This window comes from Engystomops pustulosus, chromosome 4 (genome assembly GCF_040894005.1).
Source record: "Engystomops pustulosus chromosome 4, aEngPut4.maternal, whole genome shotgun sequence".
Lineage (NCBI taxonomy): Eukaryota > Metazoa > Chordata > Amphibia > Anura > Leptodactylidae > Engystomops > Engystomops pustulosus.
In genome coordinates, this window is record NC_092414.1 from 145495955 (window position 1) to 145513628 (window position 17674).

The 17674-nt window shown below is 44.4% G+C and overlaps 1 protein-coding gene across 1 annotated transcript in view; it reads right to left on the bottom strand.

Moving 5' to 3' along the window:
• Positions 1-17674, bottom strand: part of LOC140128476 (uncharacterized) — a 53523-nt gene that overhangs the window by 21668 nt on the left and 14181 nt on the right. The window contains exon 2 of the mRNA XM_072150179.1: positions 4655-4728. Within this exon, the coding sequence (XP_072006280.1) occupies positions 4655-4728 (74 nt within the window). The remainder of the gene's footprint in view (positions 1-4654; positions 4729-17674) is intronic.

Below are 17674 nucleotides of genomic sequence, written 5' to 3' on the forward strand. Positions count from 1 at the left end.
GAGACGGGGGAAGAAGATTCAGGTCTGTTTCTCAGCGCATATTGGAGGAGGTGGAGGAGGATGAGGAGGAAGAGGAGGAGAATGTTGGCGAGACAGAAGAGGGGAGCATTGCTCAGTCCTTCAGTGTTCAGCGTGTATGGGCAGAAGAAGAGGAGGAGGAAATGGACAGTCAGGCCAGTGAGGGGAGTGAATTCCTGCGCATTGGGACTCTGGCACATATGGCAAATTTCATGCTATACTGTCTATCCCGTGACCCTCGCGTTCAAAGAATTTATTTCAGCCCAGTGAATACTGGGTATTCACTCTCCTGGACCCACGGTACAAGCAAAATCTTTCCACTCTCATCCCTGGAGAGGAAAGGAGTGTGAGAATGCATGAATACCAGCAGGCCCTGGTGCACAAGCTGAAACAGTATTTCCCTTCTGACAGCGCTAGCGGCAGAGGGCGTACTTCTGTGGGACAAGTTTTAGATGCTATCTAGCCTCATTCGGTCACTCTGTCATCGCCATGCTGTTGCCCATAATTTTGGCATAATGGTGCGATTAAGCAGCCTCAGAGGCATCCATGCATGCTGCCCCTGCTGTTTCCTGTCCATTTCCGTGGTGTTTCCATCATTTTCTGAGATTTCCAGGTGTTTGGCCAAGCTTCCCTGTGCAGACCCTTGGTCCCCTTGAAAAATGCTCGAGTCTCCCATTGACTTCAATGAGGTTCGTTATTCGAGACGAGCACTCGAGCATCGGGAAAAGTTTGTCTCGAATAACGAGCACCCGAGCATTTTAGTGCTCGCTCATCTCTATTTACCATGCATTTGGCTAATTTGAACCTGTTTATTTTCATTTCTAGAAGTGTAGGTAGCTCTGAAAAAGATTAAAACCAGACAAAGACATGGTAAACATTCAATAATGCAAGCTTTAAAATGGTCCAAAAACTTTTGCATCACCCTAATTGTTTACAAAGAGAGAACAAAATTTTTATATGTGGACCTGGCGCTGTATGTCATAGAAAGGCCATGGAAACATCATTGAACCAAGTATAAAAAAATAGATAAGATAAGCTATTGTAACAGTATAGTAACAGCAGGTTTATAATATTTAACTCCTGGACAAACCATTTAAATTTGCTGACTGGTACATCTTCTTTCCAGTATCAGCCACTAATCTTAGTTGCATTATCTGTTTCTCCTCTGTTAAAATCCAAAACCACTTATTATTCTAGAATCTTCTTTAGTCTTGATCTAAACAATGCTGCTTAAACAGGTTGTCCAGGGGGTATACATTTTTTACTTTTGGTTGGGGGGGGGGGGGGGTTAAAAGATAATAAAGAGCCTATACTCTATCTGTTTTTTTCTTTTTTTGCCTCCCCCCCCCCCCCCCGTGTTATTGGTTGAAAAAAGGTGTGGATTGGTTAGGTTTTTGTTTGTGATGGAGTTTTCTCTAAAAAATGCTGCTCTTGTTTTGTCTAATCTATGTTGGAGTCGGGTTGAGTTTCAACAACTAGATCTATTGGTATATCAAATTCCCCAATATTAGGGGTTACTTCTTTGCTTGGTGTGAATGTTTCATGGGTGGTTATGAAAGACAAATTTGCCTCATCCATTGGGGGTATTTGTGAATTATTTGGATCTTTTGGAGTACTGCATATTCCTGATAGCCATTGGATTTGTGTCATGGTGTCTCTGATTTTCTGCGGAGTTTGAGGGGTTCCGGTGTTAGTTGTATATTTTCTTATATCTTTCCTTAATGTTTTTAATGTTGCGGATTTTTCTGTATGGGTTTCAGTGTCCCTAGTCTTTTGTCCCTTGTCTATTTGTGGTGTCTCTTTTCTAATTTCTATTCTTTGGCCGTTCTTTGGTACGGCAATGGGGACACGAGCAGCACCAACCTTTGCCAACCTGTTTATGGGGGCCTTTGAAGACCACCACATCTTGAAAAAAGAACACAATCCATTCCTTAAACACATAGTGACTTATAGGCGCTTTATTGATGACCTATTCCTTCTGTGGTCAGGACCCATAGAAGAAGCAGAACAGTTCCAGAAGCACCCTAGAGAAAAGTCCCACTGAAATCACATTTTTAGACTTGGAAATTTACCATGAAGGAGAGTGTTTCAACACCAGAACACACTCAAATAATTATCTCAACTATACCAGTTCACACCACAAGAAATGGATTAGAAACATCCCTTTCTCGCAGAGGATCCGTGAAAACTGCACAAGTACTGATGTCTATCACAAACAAGCAAATACTCTAAGAGAAAAATTCAAGGAAAAGGGCTACCCTGAAGAAATATTGAAAGGAGCATACAAGAAGGCTAAAATGTTAAGCCAAATTGAATGTGTCAAACCAAAAGAAAAATCTATAAAAGACGTAAGGAACAACAGCCGACAGGAAACGAATTTCATCACTGGATACAGTACACAACATCATGTGATCAGGAACATTATGCAGAAACATTGGTCCATCCTCAGAAAAGACATACATCTTATAGATCATCTCCCTAACCGTTCAAGAATTATCTATAGGAGAGCCACTACAATTAGAAATATCCTGGCCCCAAGTGTGCTTAGACATCATAAACCAAATGGAACAGATAACAAAGATAACGTTTCAAAATGCCACAAAACCAAATGTTTGTGTTGCAAAAACATCAAGGTTGGGACATCATTTAAATCTAACAACACAAATTAAATGTTCCATATAAAAAACAAAATGACTTGTAACACCAAATATGTCATTTATTTAATTGAGTGTGAAATATGCCATTTGCAATACGTAGGAACATAATACATAATCGTTTAAATAAACATAGGGAGAACATAAAGAAAATTTTTTTATTGCACAGCGTCTCGAAGCACTGCTCCATCCACCATCCTAAAATAAAATGCCCGATTTCCATCAAACCGATAGATCACGTACCTGCCACTATATTCAACAGGTTCCCGACACTCTGCCGGAGGGAAGTATATTGTATATATAAATTGAATACACTAACATCAAATGGCCTAAATGAGATCAATGAAACCATCCTGTGAGAAAGATCTAGTTCACCCGCCGCAGACGATAAGGAGTCTGTTTTCAGAGTCACTATAGAAACCATGGTTTGACCTCCTGAGGCACCTGTAGATGTAGTCCAGATACCCCACAGACACATGGGAATAATATTCTTTACACAGTAAGGTGTATATATATATATATATATATATATATATATATATATATTGTGACAAAGTCACTATTGAATTGGCTAGAAAATGAAGGTTTATGTGTATTACAGCGGCCACAATGTGAATGGGGTCAAACTGGAAGCTGTTTTCCATGTGTTGGTCTCTTGGAAGACCTGGTACAGGACTCTAATTGCAGGAGTGGAGACAAATGTGATCACTGCTCCAGACCAAAGCTTCCAGTTTATAATGAGTCTAACAATGCACCAGGTGTGCAATCCCTTAAAGATGGGTGTGGAGCAGCCAGAAGGGGCTCTCTACCTGGAGACACAGAGGTTGGACTGTGTGAGAGCCACACGTGAGTGACACGGGGTTACTGAACGTATGTTTCATGCTGGCAGGGAGAAGCACTCCAGTGGCTAGTGAGGACCGCCAAGTGTTTAGTTAGAGCCGGACAGGCAAGGATTTTTATTTGATGTTTTGTTTGTTACTGCTGTTTTTGCTGGAATAAATGCACAGTTTCAACTTTAATCCTGCTGTCCAAGAGAGCTTTGTCATTGCCGACCCCCACGTTTGAGCTGAACCCCTACAATATATATATATATATATATATATATATATATATATATATACATATATAAAATACCTCAATTTTTTAATGATACTTTTGTAATATGTGTATATAACTTTGATGCATTTTATTGTTATTTGTTTATATATTGTCATGTAAAAACTCACATACGCCGTAAGTTAAGAAAATAACGGGAGATGGTTCTTCACTTCCGACTCCGATCACCAAGATCATCTATTTATGAACCAGAGGAAGCGCTTAGCCCAAGCGCGAAACGCGTTGTTCTATTTTAATTATTTTACTTTATTTTACGTTCAATGAAATAAATCATTTTTACGGGACCAGCCAGCGCCATTCTTTCAGCGTTCAAGAAAAAACCCACTCCAATTTTGGAGAAAAAGATATCCGTTTGGAACTGCCTATCCACGTCAAGGAGGAGTAAGCAGGACCACGAACGCGGCAGCGGAGATAAAGGTCTATCTAAGGAAGCATCATCTAGGAGTTGTGCCCTGGATGCACCACCCCAAAAGGTTAGTAGCTTGAAGTATCAAATTTTGACCATTTATCACAAAGGTAATACACCACAGGAGCGCCCCTCTGTCTCTTCTATCCCCCATTTCTTTTAGTCTATACTCTTTCTGCTCCGGAGGAATCAAATGCTGTAGCAGGCATGTGGCTGTGGTCAGGGGAGCAGCCTCTGTATACAAGTGGAGATCACTTAAAAATGATATACCTGGACAACCCCTTTAAGTTAAGAAGTCGCATATCTAGAAAACCTCTTTAATGTTTTAAAATTTTAGGTTACTTGTAAGCCATTTCCCAGGAGAACATTTCTCATCTATATATTTTACAAAGTATTGAAAACATATGCAATTTTTAGAGTGTAGGATTACTTTAAAAGGTACTTTAAAGGTTTTACTCACCAGCTGTTAGCAGCAGAAACAGTGATGCTGACCACAAACTCATTGCTGAAGTTATATTGTTGCATTTGTAGTGCCTAGAAAACAAATATTGAACAGGTTTTTTAAGTTTTTGTTGAAAAAAAAAAAACGTTAGTAACATTGTACAGTAGATATGAAAATTTAGTAATTGATTTGTTAGCCAGTCACCTAAAAAACTAATTAAAAAGATTAGCAGAAAGTTGAAAAGTCAAAAGCATACAGCACCTTTACAAAGTATACAGTATCTGTATTACCTTATTAAGTTATCGCTTCTAAAAGTCAGAAAATTTGTGGTACCCGTAGCTTCATTACATAATGTTATCTGATTGTGACCTGCTCTCTTGCTTACATAACTGGCACATGAAGTGTGCACTTAATTTATAATAGTCTTCATCACACTTCGATCGAATGATGCAGCAGTGCCAGATAAAGAATCTGATGGTTTGTTACTGGTGATGGAACTTGTACACACCAGACTTTCTCTGATTTTTCCCTCATTTAAAGTTCATCTTTCTCAACCCACATAGAAAGACCCATTGAGGAAGATTAACAACAAAAACTCATTAGAAAAGGTCAACACCAGCAGTATAAAGACCCTGTGTGGGCGTTCATCAACAGTGTTATCAAAAGGGCTGGATTAAACGGAGGTTATCTGGTGTGTGAGCCCCAAGGACCCCACCATTGAGCAGGATGAAGGGGCCCCGCCATCATGTCTGATCCAACTCCTACTGCAGGATCAGCATTATAGGTGTCCTGAGAACAGGAGGCTAGGACTAGGGTGTATGCAATGTATGTTTAGATAGGACTAGGTTGTATATAATGTATGTGGGGCTGAAGAGACTGCTGGAACATGTTCTTGATGACTGAGGACTGAGTTGTTTTTCACCAGTCCATTTTAGGGGATAAAAGGTAGAGAAGTGTGTTTTATTTTACCTATTCTGCATGATGCCCCTTGTTACCGCAGGTAACAACTGGAGGTAAGAACTAAGATAAGTATAAGGTGTAATTTTCACACCACAAAAATAAAAATCTGATTCCAGACTACCCGTTGAGGTCGCATTCACATGCTGCATTTGAATGGCATTTTTAATATCAATGTAAGCATAGAGAGAAGGAGCTCTCAGAGCTAAATGCTTGCGATCAGGATCAGGTGTTGGTTCCTGATTGCAAACGTATCAGTGGAAATGCATCTAGGATCAGACCAAACCCCTTTGAAAACACAATTCAAGCGCTGCATGTGAATACAGCCGCATGAACCTGAGGAGTGTATTATTATGAGTACTATGAGGTTCTACAGCAGCAGAGGTATGTATTACCAGGTTCTGCAGCAGCTGATGTGTGTATTATGATGTTCTGTAGTCAATTTTTGTGATATTATTAAGCCAGTTTACAAGCACAATTATTTCTGGGGGTCAATATTTACTTTATGAAGAAAAAAAAATGTATCACTTAGGGCAGGGGTCTCAAACTCAATTTACCTGGGGGCCGCTTGAGGTAGATTCTGGGTAAGGCTGGGCCGCATCAAGTTTTCCACACAAAATGCGCTTACAAAATATCATTATTCAGATTCAAATGTCATGGCGTCTCCCAGCGCAAGGAAAGCCCCGAGCTGGGAGACGTGTTCTCTCTATGAACGTGTCCTGTGCACCGAGGGGTCCCAAGCTCCTACCGCACTGAGCCCAGTCAGGGACACTCCATCCCCCCCTCCCCCCGGTACTTGCCTCCCCGTGTCCCTCCCATCGAAGAAGATGAAGTCGCCGCTCTGACCTGCACCAAGTGGGTTCAGAGCGGCGACTTCATCTTCTTCAATTACCGGAGGGAAGGGGATTAACCGGTTACGGGCCCTTTACTGTTTTTTCATGTCCATTTTTCACTCCCCACCTTCAAAAATCTATAACTTTTTTATTTTTACACGTAAAGAGCTGTGTGATGGCTTGTTTTCTGCGTAACAAATTGCACTTCATAGTGATGGTATTAAATATTCCATGCCATGTACTCGGAAGCGGGAAAAAAATTCCAAATGCAATGAAAATGCATTTGCGCCATTTTCTTGTGGGCTTGGATATTACGTCTTTCACTGAGCGGCCCAAATGACATGTCTACTTTATTCTTTGGGTCGGTACGATTAAGGGGATACCAAATTTGTATAGGTTTTATAATGTTTTCATACATTTACAAAAATTAAAACCTGTACAAAAATTATTTTTTTGATTTTGCCAACTTCTGGCGCTAATAACTTTTTTATACTTTGGTGTACGGAGCTGTGGGTGGTGTCATTTTTTGCGAAATATGACAATATTTTCAATTATATCATTTTTAGGACTGTGCGACCTTTTGATCACTTTTTATAGATTTTTTTATATTTTTCAAAATGGCAAAAAAGTGCCATTTTCGACTTTGGGCGCTATTTTCCGTAACGGGGTTAAACGCATTGTAAAAAACGTTATATTTTGATAGATCGGGCATTTTCGGAGACGGATCGCTGCCCCCGGGGGAGCGGCGATCCCAGGTAAGATGGCGGCGCCCATGCGCCGCTATCTTTTTGAGGCTGCCGGCAGCTTTGCCGGCAGCCATCGCTGTGAAAGCACCCGCGATCGGTGCTAGCACCGATCGCGGGTGTTACCGGTAAGCCTTTGCTGCAATATGCAGCAAAGACTTACCGGCTATGGAGAGGGCTCAGCCCGTGAGCCCTCTCCATGCAGCGCGACCCGCTTTTCCAGGTGGGGGCCGCAAAATGTTGTCCCGCGGGCCGCAGTTGGCCCGCGGGCCGCGAGTTTGAGACCCCTGACTTAGGGTCTCCACCACCTTTAATCTGGCCCTAGTTACAAAAACTGTGGAAAGGTATAATGACTAGAGCTATAATGACACTGGATGACAGTGGTAGTTGGTGCTTCCAACAATGTGCTCTACAGCTGGAGGGTTAAGTTCAGATTTTGGAAATATCTGCATGGCTATGCTTATCTATGTGCCATTGCATACGACATAAGCCAGCAAAGACGAAGCCACAGCAAGGTGGGGATACATGTGGGGCAGTGGCCTCCCCCCCCCCGATCTGACAACACTTGGTAATGTTACATGGCTCTATCACTGTACTTACTGTTACCCATGTATTTTTAACCTATTCCCTGTGTGTCATCCTACATGTCTTTATTTGGATGTTAGGGGGGGGGGGGGTGAGCATACCAGCTAACCTGTACCTGAGGTGTCTGGTTGTTCCCATCTCTGTGTTGGGTGCCTGTTGTTTTTTAATTGTTTTTAATGCATATCAATAAAATACAGGCGGTCCCCTACTTAAGAACACTCAACTTACATATGACCCCTAGTTACAAACGGACCACTGGATATTGGTAATTTATTGTGCTTTAGTCCTAGGCTACAATAATCAGCTGTAACAGTTATCAAATGTGTCTGTAATGAAGCATTAGTGTTAAGCCTGATTCTTATGACAACCCAACATTTTTAAAATCCAATTGTCACAGAGACCAAAAAAGTTCTGTCTGGGTTTACAATGATAAAGTATACAATTCCGACTTACATACAAATTCAACTTAAGAACAAACCTACAGACCCTATCTTGTATGTAACCCGGGGACTGCCTATATTTAATTTTACACTTATATATTGTATTTGCCTCTAGGCCCTGTAACACACATTTTGTATCTCAGCACTTCACACTTCATGTTGTAGCATCCAGCTGCTGCTATTGTGCTCTGCCATTCTTGCTGTAATCCCTCGCTGTTCTCTAAGGGGGATCTGTATACCCCAAATAGCAGTTCTATTTAGTGACAAAATCGAATAGGAAGAAATCTGTTTGACTTTCATGCATCTGCAGTAGCGATTGGTGGACCAATCCCTGGTTGTTCTTTAAGGGGGATCTGTATACCCCAAATAGCAGTTCTATTTAGTAACAAAATCGAATAGGAAGAAATCTGTTTGACATTCATGCATCTGCAGTAGTGAGCTGTCAGTTGTGGGTTATCTGTATAACGCACATTGCCATACCATTTGGGGGCTCTAGTTTACAGCCAGATTTACGTTTGAAATCCACATAGTTTATACAGTGATTTTCGCTGAAATTACACTGTCAGTTGTGGGGTATATGTATAACGCACATTGCCATACCTTATTGGGGCTCTAGTTTACAGCCATATTTACGTGTCAAATCCACGTAGTTTATAAAGTGATTTTCAATGAAATTACACTGTCAGTTGTGAGGTATCTGTATAACGCACATTGCAATACCTTTTGGGGGCTCTAGTTTACAGCCAGATTTATGTGTCAAATCCACGTAGTTTATACAGTGATTTTCGCTGAAATTACTGTCAGTTGTGGGGTATCTATATAATGCACATTGCAATACCTTTTGGGGGCTCTAGTTGACAGCCAGATTTACGTGTCAAATCCACTTAGTTTATAAACCACTATGTCAGACAGAAAGGTGGCAGGTAGAGCAGGCAGAGGTGGCAGCACAGTAAGGGGATATCGCAGCAGGGGTGACTCTGTGAGGCCAGAACTGCCGTTGTCACCTAGTGGCAGTGTGTTGATCAACAACCCAAAGGTTGTTGAATGGTTGACTAGGTCATCCAATTCCTTAAATATAACATCTGACAACCCCAGCCAAGAGTCCGTGGGTTCCTCTGATACAACAATTAGTTGGCATGGCCCAGGAGCAGGTCAGCGGCCCTCACCTGTCCTCAACCAGGCTCTGTCCTGTTCCTTTCCCGCAGCCAGAGAGCTACTAGGTGGTCTGGGCTCAGCGCCACTATTCAGCGAGGACGAAGTGTTTGAGGACAGTCAGCAGCTGCTTTGCAGTGAAGAGGTGGGGCAGACTTCCGCTGCTTCCTGCAGTAGGCAGGCTGTGCATACTGACATCAGTGAGGAGAGTAGCAGAAACGCAAATTGATGATGATGTAGCCGATCACACTTGGGAGCTGGGTGTAGCAGGGGATTCATCACCGTTGGGCGAAGAGAGTGTCATCTTGCGGAGCAGGCAGCAACTCGCTACTGTGTCTGTGAGTCAGCAGGGTGGCAGCAGTGCGAGGACGGGAGCCAAACGTCCGCGGGGTACAAATCCCGATTCGCAGGCCAAAATAAGCAGTGACACAGGAGCTCAGCGAGGCAGCGGCGGTAGTAGTCGCTCAGTGCAGAGTGTTGGCGGTAAAAATTACCACCTCTAAAGAGGAGCCAGAGGAGCCGAGCGTGGGTATATGTCGTATCTGTGGGCAGAAAGTGAAGCATGGCCAGGGAGCTAACCTTGGCACCATGGCCCTGCGCCAACACATGCAGCGTCACCATCCAATGGCCTGGGAGAAACGGGTGTCAGATGCGGTCCATCCTGCAGGTGCAGCAACAGCAGCAGCACCTAGTGGCACACATGCTGTTTCAGCAAGTCAAGGCTCCAGCACCTCTGCCGAAGGGAGCTGTTTGTCTTTGACATCATCTCCCGGTCCAGATGCTCCTGCTCCTCGCTACTCATGGCGCCAGCAGTTGTTGAGCGAGGCGATTACAAAAAGACAGCTCTATGCGTCCAGCCATCCTAAGGTGCAGAAGCTGACCGTGCTCTTGTCGAAGTTGTTGGTACTGCAGTCTCTCCCTTTCCAAGTCGTGGACTCTGCACCGTTCAGAGAACTAATGGCTTGTGCCGAACTGAGGTGGAGAGTTCCAAGCCGCAATTTTTTTTCCAAAAAGGCTGTGCCACCCCTTCACCAAAATGTACAACAGAAGGTGGGCCAGTCCTAGAGCTAATCAGTTTCTTCCAAGGTGCACGGCAGCGTGGACGTGTGGAGCTGTAATTATGGTCAGGGCAAGTATATGTCCTTTACGGCCCACTGGGTGAATGTGCTTCCAGCCACACCAACAACTTCCACAAGAGAAGGCGCTTTCTCCTCCATGTTGTCAAACTGCTGCTCCTGCGCCAGTGTCCGCCTCCTCTTTCTCCACCACCACCTCAGCCTCCACAAGTGCTGCTCCATCATACCACATGTACAGGGCACAGCAGTGTCACGCAGTTCTACACCTGGTTTGCCTGGGCGAACGAAGTCACACAGGGGAGGAACTGCTCCGTGTCATGCAAGAAGAAATCAATGTGTGGCTTTCTCCACGACAACTAAAAATCGGAACAGACAATGGGAGGAACATGGTGTCCGCGCTGCACCGAGGAGGGATGGTCCATGCGCCCTGCATGGCGCACATGTTCAATCTGGTAGTCAACAAGTTCCTGAAGTCTTACACCCATCTGCAAGACATTCTAAAAATGGCCAGGACACTGTGCACGCACTTAAGCCATTCTTACAAAGCCAAGCACACCCTCCTTGAGTTGCAGCGCCAGAACGGCCTACCCCAACATAGTCTGATATGCGATGTTTCCACCCGTTGGAATTCCAGCCTCCATATGTTAGACTGCCTGTATGAACAGAGAAAAGCCATTAATGATTTTTTGATGATGCAAGCGGACCGTAGTACTCCCCTGTGTAACTTTGATGGCAGCCACTGGCAGCTCATGCATGACACCTGCCGTTTGCTCAGGCCTTTTGAAGAGGCCATGTTATTTGTCAGTCGCCAGGACTGCAGGATGAATAACGTCATTCCACTGCTTCATGTCCTTGAACTCATGCTGCAAAATCTGTCTGGTCAGGGCACTGGAGAAGTGCAAACTACATCTCATGGCCAAATGAGTCCGCTGGGGGCTGAACTGGAGGAGGACATTGGAGCACAAGCAGAGTCTGGTGAAATTTGTGTTTTTTCTACTCCGGTGACAGGAGAGGAGGAGCAGGAGCATCCGGAGGAGGTAGAAGACGAGGCAGATGACCCAGAAGCACCGTGGCAGTATACTGTGGATATGGAGGCCGGGAGTCCCTCAGAGTTACTTCCGCAGATGACCCGCAGCATGCTGCTTTGCCTAACTAGTGACAGACGAATAGTCAACATCCGGTATAGGGATGACTTTTGGCTCTCCACCCTCTTGGACCATCACTACCGGTCCAAAATGGGTGACTTTTTTTCCTGCTGCTGACAGGAAGGGGCAACTGGCATACTATAGAGAAATACTGAGCACACAGTTGGCCACTGCCTATGTGCGCCATTGTCCATCCTGTGTCAGGTCTGACCGGGGGATTCCTGGCAGCCATTGCTCACGTACTACTACCACGGCTGCTGTGGGGAGCTGGGGGGGGGCAGGAGCAGTAGCAGTTCCATCAACAGTCGCTTAAGTCTGGATTCCTTAATGAGCATTTTCCTTCATCCGCCTAGTGAGGAGGGTAGCCGCCACCAGCAGCAGCAGGACATGAAGCAGACCCTATACTTGGTGGCCTACTTGGACAGCACTTTACCACCTGAGGTAGAGGATCCCATGGACTTCTGGACAGCCAAACTTGGGAGTTTGCAGTAGAGAAGTTGTCCTGCCCGGCGAGTAGTGTGGCATGAGAGCGGGTGTTCAGTGCGGAAGGGGCCATCATTACCCCCAGAAGAACCCGCTTGTCCACCCATAATGTGGAGTGACTGACCTTTGTCAAGATGAATCAGGCTTGGATCGGCCAGGATTTCAACTCACCAATGCCTAATGCATCAGATTAGATCAGCCATGACGCCTCCTCCAAACATTGAGAAATGAGTCGGGGTTCTAACTACCTGCCTCAGCTACTATTCTGATGCTGCCACTTGCCTGATGCCACACATCTGCTGCTAGTTGCACCATCTGCCTCCTACCATCTTTACCAGGTCCACTCTGCGGGCTCCTGCTGCTGCTGCTTCTGATGCCACCAACACACTATATCATTGTGCCACTCTGCTGCTCTTGTTGCTTCTGATGCCACCTTCACACTATATCATTGTGCCACTCTGCGGGCTCCTGCTGCTGCTTCTGATGCCACCCTCACACTATATGATGGTGCCACTCTGCATGCTCCTGCTGCTGCTTCTGATGCCACCTTCACATTATATCATTGCGCCACTTTGTGGGCTCCTGCTGCTGCTGCTTCTGATGCCGCCTTCACACTATATCATTGTGCCACTCTGCGGGCTCCTGCTGCTTCTGATGTCACCAACACACTATATCATTGTGCCACTCTGCCGCTCTTGTTGCTTCTGATGCCACCTTCACACAATATCATTGTGCCACTCTGCGGGCTCCTGCTGCTGCTTCTGATGCCACCTTTACACTATATCATTGTGCCACTCTGCAGGCTCCTGATGCTTCTGATGCCACCTTCACACTATATGATTGTGCCACTCTGCGGGCTCCTGCTGCTGCTTCTGATGCCGCCTTCACACTATATGATTGTGCCACTCTGCGTGCTCCTGCTGCTGCTTCTGTAGCCACCTTCACACTATATCATTGTGCCACTCTGCAGGCTCCTGATGCTTCTGATGCCACCTTCACACTATATCATTGTGCCACTCTGCAGGCACCTGTTGCTTCTGATGCCACCTTCACACTATATGATGGTGCCATTCTGCGGGCTCCTGCTGCTTCTGATGCCACCTGAGGGCTTCTGCTGCTACTGATGCCACCAACACACTATATCATTGTGCCACTCTGCGGGCTCCTGCTGCTGCTTCTGATGCTACCTTCACACTATATGATTGTGCCACTCTGCGGGCTTCTGCTGCTTCTGCTGCTACTGATGCCACCAACACACTATATGATTGTGCCACTCTGCGGGCTCCTGCTGCTGCTGCTTCTGATGCCGCCTTCACACTATATCATTGTGCCACTCTGCGGGCTTCTGCTGCTACTGATGCCACCAACACACTATATCATTGTGCCACTCTGCGGGCTCCTGCTGCTTCTGATGCCGCCTTCACACTATATCATTGTGCCACTCTGCAGGCTCCTGCTTCTGATGCCACCTTCACACTATATGATTGTGCCACTCTGCGTGCTCCTGCTGCTGCTGCTTCTGATGCCACCTTCACACTATATGATTGTGCAACTCTGCGGGCTCCTGCTGCTGCTGCTTCTGATGCCACCTTCACACTATATCATTGTGCCACCCTGCGGGATCCTGCTGTTTCTGATGCCACCTCCACACTATATCATTGTGCCACCCTGCGGGATCCTGCTGTTTCTGATGCCACCAACACACTATATCATTGTGCCACTCTGCAGGCTCCTGCTGCTTCTGATGCCACCAACAAACTTTATCATTGTGCCACTCTGTGGGCTCCTCCTGCTGCTGCTGCTACTGATGCCACCTTCACACTATATCATTGTGCCACTCTGCGGGCTCCTGCTGCTGCTGCTACTGATGCCACCAATGCACTATATCATTGCGCCACTCTGCAAGCTCCTGCTGCTGCTTCTGATGTCACCTTCACACTATATCATTGTGCCACTCTGCAGGCTCCTGCTGCTTCTGATGCCACCTTCACACTATATCATTGTGCCACTCTGAGGACTCCTGCTGCTTCTGATGCCACCTTCACACAATATCATTGTGCCACTCTGCAGGCACCTGTTGCTTCTGATGCCACCTTCACACTATATCATTGTGCCACTCTGCGGGCTCCTGCTGCTTCTGATGCCACCTTCACACTATATCATTGTGCTACTCCTGCTGCTGCTACTGATGCCACCTTCACACTATATCATTGTGCCACTCTGTGGCTTTCCCTGTTGCTGCCACCATGTTGCTGACACCTGTGGACTCCTGCTGCTGCTTCTTCTATCGCCACCTCCACACTCTTATCATTGTGCCACTTTGCGGACTCCTGCTGCTGCTGATGCCACCTCCACACTATAAAATTGTGCCACTCTGTGGCTATCCCTGTTGCTGCCACCATGTTGCTGCCACCTGTGGGCTCCTGCTGCTGCTTCTGCTGCCGCCACCTCCACACTCTTATCATTGTGCCACTTTGTGGCCTACCATGTTTCCGCCACCTCCATAATTTGTCATTGTGCCACTCTCAGCCTACTCATGCTGCTGCCAACTGACCACTGTCTCCCTGGAACACCCTGTAATTTCTATAATGATGTTTTCACCCTCCATCACTCTATGACGTTGCCACTATGTTTGGTTTTCCCCTTCATTTCATCTGTCAGAAGGATGAAAAGTTTCAGGATTGATAGCCAAAAGCAGGAGTGGATACAGAACACAGAGGACATGCAAGTATCCCATTTGCTGTTCATCTCTATTCTGGATCAACTCCTGTTTGTTTTTGGCTTTAGCAATACTGATGGATTATTGACCGATTGAAAGAGGACACTGACGCGTGAAAAGAAGGGCAAAATGATCAGTGACGTCAATGCAAAATTACTGCCGACATCCTCTGCACTCTTTTGGGGGGCTTTCCACATGTATCCGCATTTAACAGAACAGGTTCTGTCATAATCTATGGAATAATCTGATGTCAGTGTAAAAAGAGTTCACTCTTTGATGTTATAGTGGGATCTTGGCCCTCAGCTCGGCCCTTTTGAGCTGGCACAGACGTTACCTTGTCAGGCTGCGTATCCGCTTTGCTTATTTGGGGAAGTTGGCCTATGTAAGTGCACATGGAAGTGAAGAGTGAAGCGGCTGTCATGTGCGTGTCATACTAAAACACAGCATTGTTTGAAGATCAAACAACGCTCCCTATGCATATTTAAGCATGGCACAATGTTCTACAACACCCTATAGGCTCTCTGCAGCCAGGAAATCAAAATCGAATCAAATTTTTTCGAAAAATTCGGCGAATCGGGATGAAACGAATTTTAACAAATTCGCCCATCTCTAGTCAATAGGAACCAGACTAAAACAGATTTATTTAATATTGTATAATTTGATCCTAATTAATCTGGTTTTTTTAATCCCCAGTATCAACAGAAGATTGTTGTTTTTCATGTGCTGCACATATGACTTTCTGTTTAGCCATCCCTATAACTGAATAACCTGGATTCTGTACACTGTCCATTCATTCTGCATCAATGTGCTCAGTTGTACCATAGTGAATATTATTTTTTAGTTTGTTGCTGGTAATATTGTTTGTATCCACTAGTGAGTGCTCTGTACTCTACTGAGAGTTCTCTTGTCTGCAGTTTGCACTATTCAATTACCTGACCTTAGAACCCCAAGAACTAAACTAATGTGATCGATTCAAAAGCATTTCATAACAGCAGTAAGTGCAGTCACTTCCTTATGGATTGATCTCTCTTGTGACAGTCACTTAGAAGGTAAGAAGAGTTTTCAAAAACTATTTCAATTATTTATTTGCAGTCAAAGACTATTGATCTAGTGATGTCTTGAAAAAAAACCTGGTTCATCCTGCATAGTTTTATAAGGTGTTTTTGTTACTAAAACTAGCAAATAAACCTAAACAAGACATGTATTGAATGGGGTGTTCCCATAGCAGAAAATGAATATTATTGTTTGTATTGTAACAAGTTATACAATTTTCTAATATACTTTCTGTATCAATTCCCCACAGTTTTTTAGATCTCTGCTTGCTGTCCTGCTATTGAAAGCTTCTATGTTTACTACCAGTGGACAGAAATCTGACCATGGTCACACAGGTGCACAGCTTGTTATATCACACAGCTCTGGTCACTCTCTATGATACTAACGAGCTGTGCACCTGGGAATAACCCTTTAAAGTTTTAATTGAATGATACTGAGTGAGCAGGTTACACAATGCAACTAGTGCATGCTTTTCCATAGAGGTTTCAAGGCTTAGTCTGTCATACAGTAAAAGGGCTTATGCACATGTCTGTTAGAGCTCTATTTTTCAGTCCTAATAGGGTTTATATAGAGGTACTGTATTTTATCTGTAACTGTAAAATTACTGTAACTCTTAAAACTTTAACAGAAAATAATTCATACAATGCTACAGCTCATGCATTGTTTCTATTGTCTCTGCACATACAGAGGCTGTACTGGACCATACTCCAGAAGCTACATAGCCTATGTGCACTGCTTTGTTCAGGAGGTCTGCAACGTACATGATCTGTAAGAGTGTGTTCACATAGTTTGCATGGCTTTGAGGTAGTTTCTTTATATGATACAGAAGGTGCAGGACATATTATGGTGAAAGGTATGATAAATTATGAGGAGGAAAACTTGCTGACTGCACATTGTTTTAGTAAGGATGCAGTACCAACCGGGTAAACGAATTGAAAAATTAGTAACACAAATACACATGACCCATTGCTGCAGAACTCGGCTTGTAGTTATGTCAGGCAGTTATGATTAGATGTGCAGTCTGATCAGACACTAGTTATGGCGCAAGAGACATCGGTACCTGCACTGACACAGTGCACCACTTTTTTTTTGGTGCACCTTTAACATAGGGTGTGTGACAGGCTTCTGTCAGACCTTGCTTGTTAAATCTGGTGCATGGTCCTACTGAGCATAAAGACTAATGCAGTCGTGCCACAAAAGGGTCGCATACGACACAAACTTAAATACCCAGGCAAGCATTTGCACTAGATAAAATGGCCAAAGTTCAAATTTCTTCCTCCACTTCCCTATAAAAATACTCTCAGAGGCTACATTTTGGTAATATGCCTCTTGGTAAGAGATTGTCTTACATTTAGATAATACAGTCCATTTAGAGAAGAGTACCACATTGCTATCCTTCCAGCCATGTTGTCAAAAAACTAAGGAAGGGTGCAAGGGTCTTTATCTCCTCTATTAACATGATGTGATTCTACCTTGCAAGCACTCCTCCTTCATCACCCATTCCTTCTCATCACTCTTGTGAGCAGGGCCGTCACTCCTGTTGTTTCATCTGACCATTGTATTACTCTGTAATGTCTTATTTTATTTGCATTTGTCTCTCATGACTTGTAAACCAGCCAATGAGGAAACAATCTCTGCTTGACATTGGTTAATGGTCCTGCTATTAAAGAAAACCTACCATTTGATTTGATGCATTATGAACCAAACATACCTTGAGAATGCACTACCTCACGAAAACAGGAGTTACACCTTTCTTAATATAAAAGAATACAAACTTTATTATATGTGTTTTAAAAAGATACATTATATACAATGGATGCAAGTAAGAGAACCCAATAAACAAGTCCGACCA